Source organism: Lipotes vexillifer, unplaced genomic scaffold (genome assembly GCF_000442215.2).
Source record: "Lipotes vexillifer unplaced genomic scaffold, Lipotes_vexillifer_v1.1 scaffold37, whole genome shotgun sequence".
NCBI classification, from domain to species: Eukaryota; Metazoa; Chordata; class Mammalia; order Artiodactyla; family Lipotidae; genus Lipotes; species Lipotes vexillifer.
The window spans coordinates 2,994,591-3,016,820 of record NW_006791811.1 but is presented as its reverse complement, the minus strand read 5'-3'; the positions used below and the strand labels follow the sequence as shown (position 1 = coordinate 3,016,820).

General features: G+C 41.4%; 1 protein-coding gene across 8 annotated transcripts in view; it reads right to left on the bottom strand.

Moving 5' to 3' along the window:
- The window catches only part of TNIK (TRAF2 and NCK interacting kinase), a 414,613-nt gene that overhangs the window by 110,302 nt on the left and 282,081 nt on the right, over positions 1 to 22,230 (bottom strand). For all 8 annotated transcript variants that reach the window (XM_007464722.1, XM_007464716.1, XM_007464717.1 and 5 more), the window contains exons 7-9: positions 20,657 to 20,787; positions 5,502 to 5,556; positions 3,474 to 3,552 (exon numbers count right to left, since the gene is read on the bottom strand). In XM_007464722.1, the coding sequence (XP_007464784.1) occupies positions 3,474 to 3,552; positions 5,502 to 5,556; positions 20,657 to 20,787 (265 nt within the window). The remainder of the gene's footprint in view (positions 1 to 3,473; positions 3,553 to 5,501; positions 5,557 to 20,656; positions 20,788 to 22,230) is intronic.

Sequence of the window (22,230 nt, the reverse complement as noted above, 5' to 3'; positions counted from 1 at the left end):
CTTTCCCTAATGTTAAGGCTCAAGGAACAAGTGCTCACACTTAGGGACGAGTACAGCTCCTTCTCTACCACTTTAACCTTGAACTTTAAGAGGTCAAATGGTACAGTAGAAAGAATATGGGTTACAAACTTGGCATACGAAGACTGTACAGCCTAGTGCAAGGAGCATAACCTACCTAAGCCTCAGACTCTCACCCATAAAATGAGGACTCAGAGCATCTCTCTGGCAGGGCTGCAGTTAAGGAAAAAAAGGGTTATTATGGGACTATACGAAATCATGTGTGTGAAACGTTTGAAAATCGTAAAGCACTACAGAATTTAAAGACTCCTTCATTCAATAAAAAATATATAAAAAAGATTAAATATATACTTTAAATTTATATATATCTTAAATACACATACATACATATAAGTTGCCGAGTCTACAACATACATATGCCTTGTATGTTGTAGACTCAGTCACGTTCCTTGGAAATGACCCTCAGCTGAATGAATGCTTATAATGAAGAGTCGTCTCTGCCACAATGGCGCCCCCTTTGGTCATATGCTGGAATAGACACTAGGAACAGTATACTTCATCCGATAACTCATGTAGGTAGGGAAGAGCTGGATATAAAAGGACATTTCAGAGTTTTGTTTCTTTTGATGGGGGAGGAGGGAAAGAAGGAAAAGGAAAACAGACAGAAATATTTCACTTCCTCTCAAACCCGATTCTATTTTAAATCACTTTGGACCTGGTCGTTCAAGACAAGTACTCTGAAGTGCCTAAGTATTTTCACTTAAACACCGGAAATCTATTGCAGAGAAATTCGAGCCACACCAAGTGTCCTGTGGCCCGAGGCTGCACAGCCATCTTTATAAAGGCTGGGTTCTGAGTGAAAAAGGGTATTTTACCAGGGCTTTTGTTTTTCCCACTTGCTCTCCAACAGTCAAGTCATTTTCCCATCCCCTGCCTGGCAGTTGTGGGACTCCTGCTTGTAACTGGCTTTCCTTCCAAGCCAGGCAAGGGCGTGCAAGGAGGCTGGTGAGATGAAGGTGGCCTGGTCTCCTTCCTCACTGTTCCTGGACGGATCCAGCTCCCTACAGCATTATCACAATTAGCTCTCATTGCCAAAGGTTTACAGCAGAGAAGTTAGCCTGTATTTCTCCCCAGGTCTGTATTTCTCAGACAAGGTCAGTGCAGGGTTTGCCCTTTTTGGAGCAAGGTCAATGAGTGCAGAAACTGTAGTGCCGGGGCCAGTCACTCACTTTTCTGGGGGCCAGACGGGTCACACAAAGGGCGGTGCAGACCAGGGGTAAGAAGGAAACAGGACGAGTGGGGTGACCAACAGACACCAGCTTCTGGGTTGGGAGAGGCAGTGACTGGGGCAGAAGCACAAGCTCTCACCTTAAGAGGGAGCAGGAACCACTGGGCAGGACAGTATTGCTGCACCTTTGTCAAAAAAGGTCAGAAATCTCCATGGACTGCTCCACCGCCAGATTCTTTAAAGTTGGCAATCAACACAAATATTTCTGAAATGAGGTGTGTGGCCACACCATGTCAGACAAACAGCAGACGTGTGGATGGTCATTTTGTCCAGCAGCAGTGAGGGCAGAGGGGGAAGGGAGGGGACGGGGCAGGTGAAGCCCACTGGACTCAGCAGCCCTCCCACCCCACTTCCCGGGAGGCTTGGCATGAAGCACAAGCAGAAAGCTAGCGGAGGGCTTCACAGTGCCACTGACACTTCCAAGGAACAGAACCGAGCCAACTCCTCCCCAGGAGTCTGTTCCAGAGAGAAGGGAGGAAGCAGTGCCTCTGGGCGCCTGTGGATCACGTGCTGTGTGGTGCCCAATGGAAGGCTGTTGCTGGGGAGAGAGTGATTGTCTCACACCACAGTGACCCTCCGGAGAGGGGAGGAGGGATGCTCTGCCTCCTCGTTACCAATAGCAACTCTCACTCTCTTCCAGTGCAGCCCTTGGCAACCAACTCCGAGGCTGTCGTCTCTTCTGGCTGTTTCCTTTCCCTCTCTCTGTGCAGTACGCCTTTCTCTTGTTCAACCAGGGTCGCTATGTCATTCCTGGATGACGGTATTAATTAAGATTGCTCTTGTATGGAGGAGGGTGAAACTGTGGGTGGGTGCATGAGAAACATGAGGGCCTCGGTCAAGGACCTGATCACGAAGTGGTATGAAAAGGGGCAGAAGAGGGGCTTCCCTGGTGGCGCAGTGGTTAGGAATCCACCTGCCAATGCAGGGGACACAGGTTCGAGCCCTGGTCCGGGAGGATCCCACATGCTGTGGAGCAACTAAGCCCGTGCGCCACAACTACTGAGCCTGTGCTCTAGTGCCCGAGAGCCACAACTACTGAGCCTGCACGCTACAACTACTGAAGCCCACGTGCCTAGAGCCCGTGCTCCACAACAAGGGAAGCCACCGCAATGAGAAGCCCACACACCGCAATGAAGAGTAGCCCCCGCTCGCCACAACTAGAGGAAGCCCACACACAGCAACGAAGATCCAACGCAGCCAAAAATAAAAATAAATAAATTTATTTTAAAAAAAAGAAAAAGAAAAGGGGCAGAAGAGTCTTGTCCCTTCAGGCTCAAGCTGCCTAGAATATGTCTCTAGAAAAGGGTAGGAGGTCATAAATGGTCCAGGAATTGGGCCCAGGGCAAAGGGAATCAGAATTGAGAATGTACCAAGGAGGATATACCATATCCACAGGGGGAAGGGGAGGAGCAATGAATTTTTTGTCACAGAATGACAAGATACAAAGACCTTGATGTAAGTGCACAAAATAGTCAAAAGTCCAGCTCCTGGCCTAACCTGTAGAACTCTGTTCCCAAACTCTAGTCAATCATACACTACCAACACAATTTTTACCCTACACTTCACCACCCATACAAGTATTCACTTAGCATTTTTCTTTAAATTAAGTCACTTTTTATGTGAATTAGTTTATTAGATGGAAAGTTATATCACTGTCCCAAATAAGAAACCAGTATCACCTGCCGTAAAGAGAAAGCAAGAGCAAAAATAAAAATTATAAATGCTCATGCACAGAGCATAAAATCATCTCGCATACTACCGAGCGTGTATACACATTTAGGGAGTTAGTGTCTTAAGGAACAGAAGAACGTCAGCCAATCTAATGGGCTGACTCCAAACTATCACCCTTTCTGATGAGATGTTCTGCACTACCAGGAAAGATATTACTCGGAGTAATAAATCCAAGCACTTCCATGTTATTACTTGGGTTCTGCTACCGATTTTAGCTAATACCTCCTTACCTTGAAGGTGTGAAGATAAGGTCTTACTGTGCAGACAGTAGGTCCTCAATATGTACTTTAAGACGAATAACATCATAATCACTCACCAAGTCTTAGTACATATCAGTCTAATCTTGTCAGCAGGACCTAAGGATTTGAGGTCATCCAAAAGAGAATCACAGAAAACCCTGCTCTTAGACCTGTAAAACACTGAAGACCAAACTCACCACTTCTTAGACTTCAGCCGAGGCGCTGGGTTCCGGGGGATGAGAAAGAGGGCTCTCATGGGGTGCATGTCACACAGAGCTGCAAGAGACCAAAACAAGGACCAGCTCGGGTTAGGAGGCCAAACCCAGGCCAAGCCCGTCCTAGCTTTGCTGCTAATGCTGCCAAATGGCTCCCTGAGTCCAGGCATGACCAGTGAGTGGCGTCAGAAGATCATAAAGCTTCCGTTTGGTGAGCAGTTAAATGAGCTGATTATAGGAGTCTCATATAATCCAACACATTTCAATTAGAGATTGTTAACATGTCTACTTTTCACTTCACTTTTAAGGACAACAAGTTAGAGGCTCAACAACCTTTGCTTTACTATAAATAACCATCTAAGACTCCAAGTAAACAACATCAAGATAACAACTACAATGGAGATAGTAAGTTATTTTTAATTAGTAAAATCCCAAATCATAAAATAAAAGATATTTGATAATCCACTGTCTATTTCTTAGATGCTGGAAATGCAATGTTACCTTCATGGATTTTTGGAGTATAAAGCACTAGGCCAGAACACCTTTCTATCTGTATTTCCAAACACTTTGAATGGCTTTTCATGATGGGTTTTTTGGGGGTTTTGTTTTGTTCAATGGCCCCAGGAAGACCAGAGGATTAAAGCAAAGGAAGTCTGGCAGAAGAGATAAAAATATCTCAAATTGTGAAGATGACATTTAGTGAAAACACTCATACATTCTTATCTTAATCAGAATATTTCACTAGTTTACTTTTCATCTGGGAGTATCTTTTCCTTTGTGCCTAGAATAAGAACATATTCTCCCCAAAAGCTAAAGGATTCGGTGGGTGGAAATTTATTTTTAGCCCTCTCTACTACTCATTAAGAATGAAGATGTGGTTTCAAGACTGCCAGTATTATTTTTCTGATTCATAAATGCCTATTAGCATAGTGGATGAGGGGATTTTTGTCAATAAACACTCCAGTCATGCTACAGATGAATTCTACCAACTCTGGAATGAGAAATAAGAAAACTATGATAACTTGAGGGTAAAAGGTCATATGAGCACAATGACCCGTCATACAAACAGGGGGCCTGCTTTGGTCCGCGTCCTCTGGAAAGCAGACACCAAGGTGGTATTAAACATGAGAGGATATTACTGGGGGAAATTCTTGTCTGAACAGAGAGGGAGCAAGGGAAGGCTGGGAGAGTTGTCAGATTGCTATGAAGTGTGCTGGGAGGGAGAAAAAGTAGGTGGAGTGTGCTAGGCTGTCCCACACTCTAAGGAAACCAAGGAGGGAAATTAAGGAGTGAAAGCTGCCTTCTAAGGAATCCCTGTCTTCCAGGAAAGGGTCTGCCTTATATCCCTGCCACGCTCGGTCACTGAGTGCAGAGTGGCCCTCGGGAGGTGCAGCCTCGGTGTCATGGCAGCAGCTGCCCCTGGTCAGTTGCACTTCCTGCGTGGAGTCTCTGAGATGCATGCTCGTGGTGACCACGGGGCAGGGGAGATTCTCTGTGGGGTCTGTGCTCAAGATCTCCAGGAATTGGAGAGGTTCTCCAGGTAGGCAGAACCCTGGCCACTCTGCCTCCAATAAGCAGGGAAATCTAAAACTCTAAACAGCGGTATTTTAATAGAAGTGAGAGAAATGGAGTGCAAGTGTTCACATAACCCATGCACTGAAAATCGGCTGTGAATTTTTGTTACGTTGGCGTTTACAGCCTTTGTGGCTTGGTCGCAGTTTTACTACAGGCGAAGAATAAACCACACACCAGATCTGTAAACAGATTAGACTCTCAAAGTTTGCTTCCCTTTGCTTTCTTGTTCCCTCTCATAAACACAAGATCCTCACACCCCTCTGAAATGAGTGGATTCCTGGTTGATTTAAGATGACTCTGCTTTCTCAATATGCCAGCTTGAGTCCATGCAGGGCTTGGTGTAGCAGAAATCAAGCTACTGCAGCTCCTGGCAAGGAAGCGTCAGTACCTGCAGGGCAGACCAGTAACAGATTTCACCCAGAGGAAGGTACTTACGGGGAGCACCTTCTGCCATCTCGATGGCGGTGATTCCCAAAGACCACAAGTCACTCTGAAAAAGAAGGAAGGTACAGACACATGCGTAAATGCAGTCAACAGAGGATAACTTGGTTAAACCTGGTAATTGCTTCAGAACTGCCTGTGGGAAAGCTGTCCAGCTGTCTCTTTACAAACTGATTTTGCCCGCTAAGCTTAAAAGCAGGAACAGCCTCATTCGCTTTCCATTGATAATAACTTTCACGGTGCCTGACACATGGTGAGTTTTCAATCCAGGTATGAAAAATGAATATAAGGTTTCAAACATTAATTTATCACTAACATTTATCTATTGATTGAAACATATGAAATTGCTGCTGTTCAACTGTTTTTAACACCTTCATTGAGGTATAACTGTCATGTAATTAACTGTGCATATTCAAAGTGTACTATTTGAAAGTGTTTGATGTGTGTATACACCTGTGAAACCATCACCACAATCAAGACAGCAAACACATCCATCACCCCAAAAGGTCCCACTTGCCCCTTTGCAGCCTCTCCCTCCTGCCCTTCCTGTCCCCAGCCCCAGTTCCTGTTCCAAGGCAACCATTGATCTGCTTTCTGTTACTATGGATTAGTTTGCATCTTCTAAAGTTTTGTATAAAATGAAATCCTCTGGTTTCTTTCACTTATTAGCACAATGTATTTAAGGCCCATCCATATTGCCGCGTGTATCAGTATTTCAGTCCTTCTTACTGCCGAGTAGTGTTCCATCATATGGATATACTACAATTTGTTTATCCATTCACTTGTTGATGGACATTTGGGTTGCTTCCAGTCAAGGTCATTAAAAATAAATCTGCTACAAATACTCATGTACAAGTCTTTGTTTGGTTGCATGCTCTTACTTCTTTTGAGTAAAAACCTAGGAGTGGAATGGCTGGATCATAGAGTAAATGCTACATCATATTGTATTTATAATCAATTGTTTTTAACCTACAGAAACAGCAATTTCATATCATTTAACCAAGCAAGATGCGGACATGGAAGCTTTTGGATGGTGGTGTTTACTGCTGTATCTCAGTGCTTAGAATAGAGCCGGCCACAGTAGTAGTAGGTGTTTGATATATTCGTTGAATGAATGAACAGTATCTTTTATCTTGTAAGTAGACAAATATGTAAAATAGAAATCCTATACCCTCATCGTCTTTCTTATTCTCAGACTGACTATTATGCTCTTATCAGAATTTTCTAGGCTAATGTCTCCACCTCAACCTGTGCAATCTCCATCTCTAGCACTATGCTTCTCCCCTACTCTGTGTCCATGGCTCAGTAGTTTCTAAATAGTGCATAGGAGGGAAACAAAGCAAAAGATGGGAAAACCATAAGAAAACACATGTAAAATTCAGTTCAATGGCCCACAGTCCTGAGGAAGACTTTCACCCTCCTTTCATTTTAAATGTATCCTGCATTTTGTACATAATTCCAAACTCTCACCGGTAACCTCACTCAGATTTCAGAGATCAAAGTTCAGTTCCCTTGCTATTCCCATCAAACAAATGTAAAGGCCACACAGAAAGGATATGTAACTGGAAGAGAACTATGAAATCCACCCTGAGCCATTCCCTAGGACCAAACTTCTCAATATCCAGTGGGTGATACCCAGCCTTGTTCAGTATTTGGACCGTGGCCCATACAACCTAGAGGGGGCTTTCTATGGGGTCTAGACTCTTGCCTAAAGTGTGATCTACCTTAGAGCAGGCAGCTGGGGCACACGCGAACCCCCCACTAGGACCAAGGGGGGATTCTTTAATTCACAAGCCATCAACCTGTCCACATAAATATTACAGTTCATAAAGGTTCTCAGTCCAAATGGGGATAACAATGCACCTGTGCAAAACCACTGTCCACAGATTCTAAGTAACTTCTCTGCATAGAACGCAACTCAAGGAGTCAACTGTTGTCCTTTCTCAGTTGCCACTGAACACACACACACACACACACACACACACACACACACACACACACACACACACACAGTCGGCACAGCCCAGCAAATGGCTGAGTCTTCCCGCAGGCTGCTGGCCTTGCTCACTGCGGTTCCTTCTGCAGCTAATGGGGAAAGCCCAGGCCGCCCATCACAGGCTGGCTCAGAAGCAGTAACTGGTAAAGATGACCACACAGCTCTCTTGTACCTGGAACGTTATGGTTGACTGACACAGACAGTCATTGGGGAACATGATGAAAACCCTGAGTCACTAGTGTGCAGGAAGCATTCAACAAGAAATTCAGCAAGAACAGTCTGGAACTGGTGGGTTGGGCTGTTTTGATAAGACTCCAGGCCTTGGTAGTTCTCCCACCACCTTCCCAACATCTTGAGGAACCGAGGGTTTCTGCAGTGTGAACCGAGGTGCAAATTATGAAGGTGGTGGCCAGGCTCTATGCACCTACTTGCTATAGCAAAGTCAAATTTAAATGGCCTTTAAGTCTAGGAAGCTTGAGCTGGTTTGAAAGCCAACACAGCTGAAAGGAAATGATGGAACTGGGATGAGAAAGGCTCCAGGCCGGTCCTCAGACAGGGGAAGAAAATGCTCAGGAAACTCAGGCAACTCCTGGTACTCGCTCTGCCTGCGGGACCAAAGCCCAATTATGAGCTGGCTGACTGCCTCCCCTCCATAAAGTCTTTTCTCAGATGCTGTGTTCTCAGTGAGGACCACCGAACCTCTCTCCCAGCACTGCCAGATCCCTTCCCCTTTCCCACTTTTGTTCCCCAGAGAACTGATCATCTTCTGACAACTGGGAGGCTGACTTGTCACTAATTTATTATGTTTTTTGTTCATTGTTTGTGTCCCTGTCCCCAACACACACACACACACACACACACACACACACAAGAACATGAAGTCCACAAGGGCAGGGGTCTTTGCTTTGTTGACTGGTCCACAGTACCAGGACAGCGCCTGGCACATAGTAGGCACTTAATAAACACTTGTTGAAATAATGAACACATGAAAGATGCATGAGAGAAAGGAGCAAAACCTAAGTGTCTTAAGGCTGTTAGACCTTTTGTAGATCATCTAGTCCAACCTTTCACTTCCCAGATGAGAAAAAAATGACTCACCCAAGATCACAGAGCAACTCAGCACCAAGTTTTAATCAGAGCTTGGTCTCCTGCCTCCCAGGCTAGTTCTTTTTTAAACTATCATCACACTGTAAGGACCTGAGAATTCACTTAAAAAAACCTTTTGGGGCCCATAAAATAATTGCTTCAGATTCCTACTTTGTCTAAACTGAAGGTGTGGCAACTCAAATGAAGGTGCTGAGATTCCATGAGGCACACCCCAAACTAGTGCTCAGCTTTTCCTAGAGGCAGCATGAATAGGATTTCGAGTCAGACAGACCTGGATTCAAGTCCAGGTTCCCAACTGAACCGCATCTAGAAGACTGCTCAGAGCTTAGCTTTCAACTGTGGTATGTATGCATGTAGATAGGCTGCCTAGCACAAAACCTGGCATACAGTGGGCTCAAGAATATTAATCATTTTCTTCTTTTCTACTGTGAGGTGAGACTGCCTTTGCCTGCCCAGTTTAGTCTTCTTTGATTTCCCTCTGCTTGGCTGTGGCCAGTACTGTTTGTTGGCTAACCCAACAGGCATTTCAGCCCTCATTGCCCTTGCTGCCTCCATTTCAGAGTATAGGAAAGCTAAACTTGTTTATCCAGATTTCCCTGAAGCTAAGGATGGCAGTTAAGGATGTGATCTCATGAGACTCAGGCAAACATCTTCTGGGAGCTTCTGTAAGAGCTTTTGCTTTTCCTTTTCCTGAAATAAGTGACAAATATAGCTGGTGTCTTGACACCTCTTCCCTACTTCTTAGTGCCTTGAATAAAAACATGCTACCTGGAGCTACAGCAACCATCTTGCAACCATGAGGCAATAAGTCAACAAGTTAATGATGACAGGGCAGAAAGGTAGGAGCCTGGGATTTGAAGACATCAGCGAGCCACCACACCAACCCTGGACTGCCTGCCTCCAGAATTCCGGTGACATAAGAAACATAAGTACAGCTAAAAGCATTTCTTAGTGATAATATGTATAGAGCAATAATTTGAGAAAGCGTATTTCGACAGTAAGGAAAAAGAGAGGTCCCAGTTGTTAGGTGATCCTGGATTTATCCCATAGGAAGAGGGAAGGGTTAGTGAAGAGAGATGTTTTCTTTATTCAGTACACAGCATCTCAGATCCTCTCTTAGGCTGCTTTCCCCAAACCTCCCAAACAACCCCTTCAAACCAAAGGTCACAGCATCCCAACTCCTGTGCATCCTTTGTCACGTGACCAAGCGAGAAATTACTTCTTCTTTAAGCCTTCATTTGATATCATCATTAAGATCATTTTCTCCCCCTGGGATTCTCTTGTTTTCCAAAAGGAACCTTTATATTCCTGGCCCTATATACCCAGAGCTGCTTGTAAGCTATGCTTAACTGCCCATGCTAGAAAGCAATAAACGTCCTTGACGGGCCTTGTTTAAGCCTTTGGATACATTAGCAAGTCCCAGAGACACTTCAGAACTTAAATATGGGAGAAAATGTTCCAATTACAACTGTCAAGACAGATCACAGGAGATGAGAGAGGGAAGTGGGAGGAACAAGATGAGGAGAGAGTCGGGGAGAGATAAGTTTCCTTCGTGGCCGTGGGGGGGACTCATTTTGGCAGGAGCTGGGTAATTCATTATTCTAGAGGTGCTGTGCAGCCTGGCCTGTGGCATGATTAATAGCCCAGTCCTGTGTGCATTACAAACAGAACAGAGACAAATTCTAGTGCCTCCGACAAGGCAGAGGCAAGCACACAACTTCTGGCTGGTGAGGGGCCAGCTGGCACGAAGGCAACTTGAACGTAACGATAGAGGGTTCCTCTTGGGGCTAGGCTGCTCAACAAGTGAAGGAAAGAACACTTCACTTTTTGAAGAAAATAGCACTTCCTTGTGCTCAGCCTCACAGGGAAGGAGGGGCAAGGGGGCCCAGGAGCAGAGCCCCAGCATGCGCCAAGAGGCAGAAAGAACACATGCTGCGCAGCCAGCAGAGCTGGGGCGAGCCCCTCGACTCCTCTGAACCCATCTCCTCACCTGTAGCCCAAAGAGAACACCTATCTTGCAGGGTTGATCGAGAATTCAGTAAGATAATATCTGCAAAGTTCATAACACAACGCAGTATCTATAGTGGGTATTTAACAAATAGTGGCACAGACAGATCCTGAGGTCCAGTTATCACTGACTGGCAGTTTAACCAGCAAACTTGAGTCAGGTAAGCTGACAAGGAGCCCTGGTACTCAAAGAAGTTGCTGGGATGATGCAGGAGCAAACAGGAAGCTTAGGGGAAGCAAACAGGAAAGGGTGTGTCCTTCCTTCTCCAGCCTTGCAGTCTACCCAGAGGGACAGGCAGAAATGGGGTTAGCTGAATCCTGGCCCCATCATCCCACAGCAGAGGGTAGCAAGATGGTCTAGAGTTGACAGACAATAGCTTCATACCAGGCATAACTGGTGCAGCGGATTCTACCAAGTTTTAATTTACCAAGACCAAGAAATCAGCCATTTTATCAAGACCAGAAATTAGTCTTTTGTCATGTAATTTATTCTTTATTCACTTTTTGGAAATGTTCCAGCTGGAAAAAGGAAATTGAATTTATTGTATGGGTGCCTAAGGGCAGCACCTTAATCTAGAGATAGAAGTTATAGAGAAACAGATTCTGGCTCAATGTAAGCAGACAATTAGAGGTGTATAATGCAAACAGGCAGTTCAAATCCTATGATATTGCTGGGGGTGGGGGCGGTTAGGTCAAAATGGCTCCAAATGGCAGTACCTTCACATGACACATAAACACAAATATAAACTATCGTATATTGAGTACTTACCAAATAGGCATTGAATTAATTCCTTTACATATGTTAGCTCACTTTATTCTAATATAACGTTGTAATATACAACCATTATTCCCACAGAGACTCAGAAAGGTTAAATAACTTCCCTGAAGGAATAGAGTGCAAGGAGATGAAGTCTACATTTTAAACCAGTCCTGTCCAACTTCAAAACGCTGACTTAATTCCCTATGCCATATACTTATATACTACATTATATATAAACAGAACCAGGGTGGTGAGTTCAGGGTGACTGAGGATAATCAAGCACAGGTAGTTATTCATAATCCCATTTCCCACAGAGTCCCTTGTTCAACTACGTTTGTTATCTGACCAGAGGGAAAACACTGGAAGAATAGCTTATTCTCTTCACCTGGGGATCAGCCTGGAGCCCAGAAGAGGTGGTGATATGTCTGACTAAGGAATGCTGTGTAGGTGGGCGTGAACATGGAGCATGAGAAATATGTTTAATAGAAGTTTGTTTCCGCTCGTAATAGTAACGGTGTGTGTATCATCCTTCCTTCTTACCGCGTGGGCATGAGACCTTTGTTGAAATTTCAGTAGAGAGGGCAGGTCTCATTTGAGAGGTAGACCTCATTCTGCGATGTGAGCGTCATGCTCTTACGTGACACCCCGCATACATCTTGGTGATGCTCCCCTGACTAGTCAGGTTGCTCACTTTATCTCTAGTCGAGCCTCTTACCTACAGGGGCTCTTTTCATTCTGCCTGAATAAAGCCAATTACCCATAACACTGGAGAATGAGTATTTGCTCTACAGCCAGAGCACAATACTGACCCAAACCCTGCAGGAGACACCTATGACTTTAAATGGTCCACAGCACCTGTGTGCACAGTCTCATAAACAGAGTTTAGGTGAATAACAAATGACATTAGCACAGATCAGGCCAGAGGATGGGTGGTGGGGTTGAGGGGATATGCCATTTCACTATACTTCTCTTACTTGACTAAACCACTATGAAAGCATGACCATTTATGGTGTAAAAAATTAGAACAGGACAGAAAGATACATAAAATAAAGAGTTTAAGTTCTCCATCCACATGCCATTTATCCACGGGGTAGGGGAGAATAAGAGTCTATTATGTGTACTATACTGTAAGTTGCTTTGTGTACCTAACACTGTATCTTGGGATCTGCCCAACTTCAACATATACACTACCTCATTGTTCAAATGGCTGTGTAATATTCCAGTGGACACATGTGCCAGTCTTTATTCAGCCAATTCCCTATGAATGGGCTTTTGGCCACAGAGAACTTTCTTTAGTGAGTGGGTTCTGTTAAAGCAATACATAGGACTATAAAATACTTGGCAAATCCCATCCAACTGAAATGAAATTCAAGTTAAAAAAAAAAAACAATTTTAACAGCCTAGGAATTTTGAACAGTTTTATTAATTTCAAGTCTTTTGAATGCTTATTATTAAATGAGAAAGCTTTCATTATTGCCCCACGTACTTATCAGGAGAATGAAACCTTTCCTTTTGCTTGAAGTGTTTTGACAGATTTTCTGAAAACAAGAAAGGAAGGGCCTCTATGGGAAAGTGAACACATCAGGCAAATGAGATTCCGGTACTCCTCCTTAGGATAGGGGTTATTTTCAGTCAGTTACTTACTGTGCCCAGTAGATTATCAGACAAAACCAGATTGCAAAAAAAAGCATGAGCTCTTCAGACTACTTTCCACAGAGGCTCTTATTTTATTGAATTTCTCCAGTTAAAAAAAAAAAAATTACAGCAGTTTCTAAAGACATTGTAGACAAATAAAATAATAAATAATTAAGAAATAATCAAAAATTTGTAATAAAACCAAACTATACTCTTTTGCATTTTGTCTTTATTTTAAAGAAAGGGCTTTTGTGATAGAAAACCTAACAAAGCCCAGTGGCCTTCAAGTCATCTTTTATTCTAAACATGCCCTCTAGGCTGAAAGTATCTACAGCACGTGAGAGTCCAAAATGCTGACATCAGTTTCTGAGGCTGGGATACACTCTGGCTCAAATGGACAACCAAACACACAGTAGCAAACCATTTAACTTTGACGGGGTCGCAAATGGACTTTCTAGATGAAAATTGCACATACAGATAGAGCTTGGCTAATTCCTTTTGCATAGTGGGTATTCAATAAATACACGCTGAGCGAATGAATAAAGGGTTTTGAAAGTCAGTATATTGTCAAACTGTCTCCTGGTGACAGGCTACATTCCTAAGAATAGTGAACAGAAAAAAGTACAGGATCTGATGCCAAAGAAAAAGTAGAAAAGATTAAAGTATAGCTTCTCTGATCCACAGTAAAACTACAAAGTAGTTAAAATGAATCTTCAAAGAACCCCCAAATCTTCCTTTCTGCTTGGTCTTCCTAATCTACCCTTTTGTCAAGCTCCCAGGACAAGTGATCAGTGAAGCTCATATTTTTGCCATGACTTCTTTTTCCTCTCATACAACCTACATTTATGACAATCCTAAAACACTAACTCGTACTAAGGTCGAAAATGGCTGATAGAGTTGAATCTGTTCTCTCATCAGGATTCTTTATTTTTTAATAAAAGGCACAGAAATTAATCTTCAACTTATTAATGTCTCAGGATACTTTCATAATCACAAGGACTTCCAGCACGTCTGAAATCACCCTGTGCAGCATGATGCCCCCTGTGGTTATCCATACATCAGGCTTTGTCCACACCTAGGGTTATGCATTAGGCTCAAACATTTTTTCACTGACCCCTAACTGTATTTCTTAGTCCTAATCTGAACAAAGAGGTTTAAGATACCAGTTTAATTCCAAGCTTTGGCTTCACCAGAGGAAGTCCTCTTCTAGTTACTCTACTGAAAACAGCTACATCACAGGGATCTATTTATTTATATATATATATATATATATATATATATATATATATATATATATATATTTTTTTTTTTTGGCCGTGCCACGTGGCATGTGGGATCTTAGTTCCCCAACCAGGGACCGAATCCACACCCCCTGCATATGAAGTGCAGAGTCTTAACCACTGGACTGCCAGGGAAGTCCCACAGGGATCAATTTTATGCCACAGAACAAAAGTCCCATATATACTACAGCCAGCCAAAATACTTAAAAGGCTAAGCTAAGGTTGAAAGTTTGAAACACTCTGATTCTCCATGGTATGTTGTAAAGCAGTCTAAAATATCTGTGGCCCAGATGTAGACTAGTTAGCACTTGTTAGGTATAACTATAGTTTGAAGAATTGCTTATAGCCATTTATGATACACGTATCTGGTCTGGGACATATATTTTGTAGTGGCTCCTCTGAAGGGATTTGCAAATCAAATTATTTAAATGTGCTTATCATTAGCAGTTTAAATAAATGACATTTATTTTGGCAGGAGATTAATTTTTAACTTGGCAGCTGTTTCCAGACAGACTGGTGTCAGGTTATTACAGTGACTAACTCTGAAAGAAGGAGGAAATTTACAGGAGATTATTTTGTTTTTAGACCTTCAAGCTTGCATTTCTCCAAAGAAGCAAATAATTTTGTCAATGCCCTGAGACACTGGGTCCCAAAGACATTGCAATGTCTGCATCTTTGTGACCTGATTTCCATAATAACCCCACATGTGGAGAACTAAAAATGTTCTTTAATAGAGGAATTCTCCAAATATACTCTTCAGAGGCTGTTTTGTTGGTAAATTGGATATTTATATAGGATTGCATCAGAGCGAGGCAGGATAATATATTGGAAAGAGCTCTAAACAGAGAGTGGGAGATGTGGGATCAAGTCTCTGACAAGATCACTAACGGAGTGTGCACTTGCAAAGGTCTTGGACCTCAGTTTCCACAGCTGTAAGATGAGGGTGTTTCAAGGTGATCATTAGAGTACTTTGGTGAAAAGTCCATGCACCTACAGAGAGAAGTAAGTCAGAAAGAGGAAAACAAATACCATATGCTAACACATATATATGGAATCTTAAGAAAAAAAAAAAGGGTCATGAAGAACCTAGGGGCAAGACAGGAATAAAGACACAAACCTACTGGAGAATGGACTTGAGGACACAGGGAGGGGGAAGGGTAAGCTGGGATGAAGTGAGAGAGTGGCGTGGACTTACACATACTACTAAATGTAAAATAGATAGCTAGTGGGAAGCAGCCACATAGCACAGGGAGATTAGCTCGGTGCTCTGTGACCACCTAGAGGGGTGGGATAGGGAGGGTGGGAGGGAGACGCAAGAAGGAGGAGATATGGGGATATATGTATATGTATAACTGATGCACTTCGTTATAAAGCAGAAACTAACACACCATTGTAAAGCAATTATACTCCAATAAAAACGTTAAAAAAAAAAGAAAGAAAAGTCCATGCGCCTATGTTCTTGAAAAGATAAAATTGACAAACCTTTAGCTAGAGTCACGAAGAAAATAAGAGAGAAGGCTCAAATAAATAAAATCAGAAATGAAAGAGAAGTTCATTTCTCTTACAACAGATACCATAGAAATACAAAGAATCATGAGACTACTATGAACAGCTATACGCCAACAAATTGGACAGTCTAGAAGAAATAGATAAATTCTTAGAAGCATACACCCTTCCAAGACTGAATCACGAAGAAATAAAAAATCTGAGTAGACCAATCACTAGTAAGGAGATTGAAACAGTAATCAAAAACATCTCCCCAAACAAAAGTTCAGGACCAAGAGGCTTCACTGGATGAAGCATTCAAAGATGTCATACCTAAACTTCTCAAACTCTTCCAAAAAACTGAAGAGGCTAGAACACTTCCTAATTAATTTGACGAGGGCAACATTACCCTGATACCAAAACCAGACAAAAAAAGGAAACTACGGGCCAATATCTCTGATGAACATAGATGCAAGAATCCTCAACAAAGTATTAACAAACCCAAACAACAGCACATTAAAAGGATCAAGTGGGATTTATTCCAGGGATGCAAGGAAGGTTCAACATCTGGAATCAATGTGATACACCATATCAACAAACTGAAGGATAAAAATCATATGATCATCTCATTAGATGCAAGAAAAACATCTGACAAGATTCAACATCCATTTGTGTTCAAAAAAAAAATCAATAAAATGGATATAGAAGGAATGTACCTCAACATAACAAAGGCCATCTATGACAAACCCACAGCTAATATACTCAGTGGTCAAGACCTGAAAGCTAGCCCTCTAAAATCAGGAACAAGACAAGGATGCCCACTCACCACTCTTACACTCGTAGTCAGCGTAGTATTGGAAGTCCTAGCCAGAGCAGATAGGCAAGAAAAAGAAATAAAATGCATCCAAATTGGAAAGGAAGAAGTAAAACTGTCACTATTTGCAGATGAAATTGGTTTTCTATTGATTTTACACATAGAAAATCCTAAAGACACTACTAAAGAACTGTTAGAAATAATAAACGAATACAGTGAAGTTGCAAAATAAATATACAAAAATCTATTGTGTTTTTATACACTAACAAACCAGCAGAAAGAGAATTAAGAAAATCTCATTTACAATTGCAACAAAAAGAATAAAATATCTAGGAATAAATTTAACCAAGGAGGAGAAAACCGTTACTGAAAATCATAAGACATTGTTTCAAGAAATTGAAGAAGACACAAAGAAATAGAAAACTATTCTGTGCTCATGGATTGGAGGTATTAACATTGTTAAAATGTCCATATACCTAAAGTAATCTACAGATTCAATATAATCCTTGTCAAAATCCCAGTGACATTTTTTACAGAAACAGAATAAAAAATTCTAAAATTTGTATGGAACCACAAAAGATCCTGAAAAGCAATCCTGAGGAAAAAAGAACAAAGCTGGGGTTATCATATTCCCTGATTTTTAATTATACTACAAAGCTATAGTTATCAAAACTGCAGAGCATTGGCATAAAAACAGACACACAGATCAATGGAACAGAACAGAACGGAGAGCCCTCCACACATACAGACAACTAATTAAGACAAAGGAGCCAAGAACATACAGTGGATAAAGGAAAGTTTCATCAATAAATGTGGTGGGAAAACTGGACAGCCACATGCAAAAGAATCAAACTAGACTGCCATTTTACATGGTACAGAAAAATTAACTTAAAGTGGATTAAAGATTTGAATATAAGACCTGAAACCATAAAACTCCTAGAAGAAAACATAGGTGGTACACTCTTTGACATCAGCCTTAGCAATATCTTTTTGAATGTGTCTCCTCAGCCAAGGGCAACAAAAGCAAAAATAAACAAGTGGGACCACATCACACTAAAAAGCTTCTGCACAGCAAAGGAAACCATCAACAAATCAAAAAGGCAACCTACTGAATAGAAGAAGATATTTGTAAGTCACATATCCTACAAAAGGTTAATATCCAAAATATTAAAAACTCATACAACTGGGGCTTCCCTGGTGGCGCAGTGGTTGAGAGTCCGCCTGCCGATGCAGGGGACACGGGTTTGTGCCCCGGTCCGGGAAGATGCCACATGCCGCGGAGCGGCTGGGCCCGTGAGCCGTGGCCGCTGAGCCTGCGTGTCCGGAGCCTGTGCTCCGCAATGGGAGAGGCCACAACAGTGAGAGGCCTGCGTACTGCAAAAAAAAAAAAAAAAAAAAAAAACTCATACAACTCAACAACAAAAAACCCCCAAACAATATAACTGAAAAAATGGGCAGAGGAGATGATAGATATTTTTTCCAAGGAAGACATACAGATGACCAACGGACACATGGAAAGATGTTCAACATCACTAATTATTAGGGAATTGCAAATCAAAACCACAATGAGATATCACTTCATACTTGTTAGAACAGCTATTATAAAAAACAGAAACAAGAAATAACAAAGAGTTGGAGAGTATGAGGAGAAAAGGGAACCCTTGCAGACTGTTGGTGAGAATGTAAACTGGTGCAGTAACTATGGAAAACAGTAGGGAGATCCTTAAACGATTAAGACTAGAACTACCATATGATCCAGCTATTCCACTTCTGAGTATCTATCCAAAGAATATGAAAACACTAATTTGAAAAGATATATGCACTGCAGTAATATTTACAATAGCCAAGGTATGGAAATAACCTAAGTGCCCATCAATGGATAAACGGATAAAGAAGATGTGATACACACACACACACACACACACACACACACACACAATGGAATACTACTCAGCCATAAAAAGATGAACTCTTGCCATTTGTGACAACATGGATGGACCTTGAGGCTATTATGGTAAGTGAAATAAGTCAAATGGAGAAAGACAAATACTGTATGATTTCACTCATATGTGGAATATAAGAAATAAATGAACATAAACATATATCCCCATATCTCCTCCCTCTTGCATCTCCCTCCCACCCTCCTTATCCCACCCCTCTAGGTGGGCACAAAGCATGGAGCTGATCTCCCTGTGCTATGTGGCTGCTTCCCACTAGCTATCTATTTTACATTTGGTAGTGTATATATGTCCGTGCCACTCTCTCACTTCGTCCCAGCTTCTGATTCACTTTGTTATACAGCAGAAACTAACACACCACTGTAAAACAATTATACTCCAATAAAGATGTTAAAAACCAAAAAGATACATGTACCCCTATGTTGATAGCAGCACTGTTCACAATAGCAAAAACATGGAAACAACCTAAATGTCCATCAACAGATGAATGGATAAAGATGTGGTACATATATACAATGGAATACTACTCAATCATAAAAAAGAACAAAATAAGGCCATTTGTAGCAACATGGATGCAACATGAGATTACCATACTAAGTGAAGTAAGTCAGAAAGAGAAAGACAAACATCATATGATATCACTTATATGTGGGACCTAAAATAAGGCACAAATGCACCTATCAACAAAACAGAAGCAGACTCCTAGACATAGAGAACAGACTTGTGGTTGCCAAGGCAGGGGGAGAGGGGAGGGAGAGGGATGGACTGGGAGTTTGGGGCTGGTAGATGCAAACTACTACATTTAGAATGGATGAACAGCAAGGTCCTACTGTAGAGCACAGGGAACTATATTCCATAACCTGTGATAAACCATAATGGAAAAGAATATAAAAAAGAATATGTATGTATGTATAACTGAGTCTCTTTGCTGTACAGTAGAGATTGGCACAGCATTGTAAATCAACTATACTCCAATAAAAAAATTTAAGAAAAAAAGAAAGAAATGAACAAACGAAACAAAAACGAACAGATAGTTACAGAGAACAGATTGGTGGTTACCAGAGCGGAAAGGGGGCACAAAATGGGGAAAAGGGATCAATTGTATGGTGACGGAGGGAAACAAGACTTCTGGTGGTGAGCTCGCTGTAGGGTATACAGAAGTTGAATTATGATGTTGTATACATGAAACTTATGTTATAAACCAATGTTACCTTGAAAAAAAGGTCCATTCACCTATGAAATGACTATCAGGTTTTCCCCAAGGTTGTCCTGTGATCTACACAGGGACCACAGGGTGTCTCTCTGTCTACTGGATAATCTTAACATCCACAGTTCCTACATCTCACTTACCTCCAACCTTAAGGTCTCCACTTCCAGCTGTAATTCACGACAACAATGTCACTTGACATTGCAGCTATCGATGGGATAGTAAACACAAATTATGTTTGATTATTGCCTAACAGAATGGAAAAGAGGAGGGCTTCTTGGAGAAGGGGACAACTTCCACCTCTCTACTTAAACACTGCTTTGAATTTATTAGCAAATTTCTAGTTTACGGTACAAAGTATCAAGCCACAAATCAGATTTCTATGAAACGCTGCAACAGGCTACAGAAACACCATAAAGTAGCTACCAACATCCCATTTGGTTCTCTCTCACTGAAAAGAAACTCTAGTAATTAAACTTTGAGCAATGTAGAAATGAGTAAATATGATTATTTTTAATCAGAAAAAGATGATCCCCAAAAACAAACTCATATCTTGGTTTCTTTTAACATGAAAAGCTCTCAGAATATATATACTTTGCCAAAAATCGAAACTATAACTGAAACAGAAATCTGTTTTCTAATAAGAAGCAAGAGAAGTTCAAAAGAATATGGAAAATGGTTTAAACATTTTTTACCAATAGGCAATCAGATATGATGGATGAGTTCATTACAAAGATTCTCACTTGGATGTCTTCTAATTTTAAACTCAAGTAATGTTTTTTAGTTTTCCCTTTGGATTATACAAATCACAAGCCCAAAGCCATGAGAGAATTCTCTAGCAGTCTTAGGGTGAGGTGTTAGGCATGCTTCGAAACGTAATGAAGAAGTAAGAAGTCATACCTTGAAATCATATGTGGCATCTGGGTTTTCGTCACAGGCAATAACTTCTGGAGCCATCCAGTAGGGCGTCCCGATGAAGGTATTCCTCCTGCCCACTGTTCGATCGAGCTGGGCACTGACTCCAAAGTCCACTAGTTAAGGGAAGACAAATGAATAAAGTCTATCATCTAAGGTCTTACACAGTGATAAAATGAATGTGTATTTTTTTTTACTGGGGTAAAATATACATAACATAAAATTTACTATTTCAACAACTTTCTAGTGGACCGTTTTGTGGTATTAAGTACATTCACATTGTTGTGCAACTATAACCACCATCCAACTCCAGAACTTTTTCATCCTCCTCAATTGAAACTCTGTAGCCATTAAACATTAACTTCTCTTTCTCCTCCCCTCCCCACCCCGCCGGGCCCCCCGCCCCCGGAAAGCACCATTCTACTTTATGTCTCTATGGATCTGACTACTACAGATACATCATATAAGTGGAATCGTACAGTATCAGTCTTTTGGAGACTAGATTATTTCACCTAACATAATATCCTCAAGGTTAATGCAAGTTGCAGCTCGCATCAGAATCTCCTTCTGAATTTTTGAAGACCGAATAATAGTCTATTGCATGTAGGTGCCACATTTTGTTTATCCATTCATCTGTTGGACACTCAGGCTGCTTCTTCCTTTTCACTATTGTGACTGTATATATTTTTTTAAGAGTTTTTATTTTATATTGGAGTATAGTTGATTTACAGTGTTGTGTTAGCTTCAGGTGTACAGCAAAGTGATTCAGTTATACATATATCTATTCTTTTTCAGATTTTTTTCCCGTATAGGTTATTACAGAGTATTGAGTAGAGTTCCTTGTGCTATACAGTAGGTCCTTGCTGATTATCTATTTTATATGTAGTAATGTGTATATGTTAATCCCAACCTCTTAATTTATCTGTCCCCCCAACCTTTCCCCTTTGATAACCATAAGTTTTTTCCTATGTCTGTGAGTCTGTTTCTGTTTTGCAAATAAGTTCATTTGTATCATGTTTTTAGATTCCACATATAAGTGATATCATACGATATTTGTCCTTCTCTGTCTGACTTACTTCAGTTAGTATGATAATCTCTAGTGAATGTATACTTTTAAACTTCATGTATAAATGGATAAAGCGTACCAATGAGAGAAGCACAGGGGGTTGTATCTGGTTACATCAGGGCTACATGGGGGGCCAAAAAGAGGTGTTAAATAAAAGTCAAGCTTAGGCCATAAAGGATAGTATTTAGAGGATGCAAAGAAAATAGTTAACAGCTAAGTTTCTGGAGTCAGACTGCCTAAATCTGCATCTCATTTCTGACACTTATTAGTGATGCAACCTAGGGCTACTAGATCAACCTCTTTGAGCTTTCATTTTCCAAACCCATAAAATGAGGATGATGAGATTCACATGGTGTTGCTCTGATGTTTAAGTGAAATCATCTACCTAAAAGCATTTTGTACAGGACCTGGCATATAATATTCTCTCAACAAGTAACTGTTAATTAGTGATGAGTGAATATTCTGAGGATAGCTTATGTAGTCAGTACATATA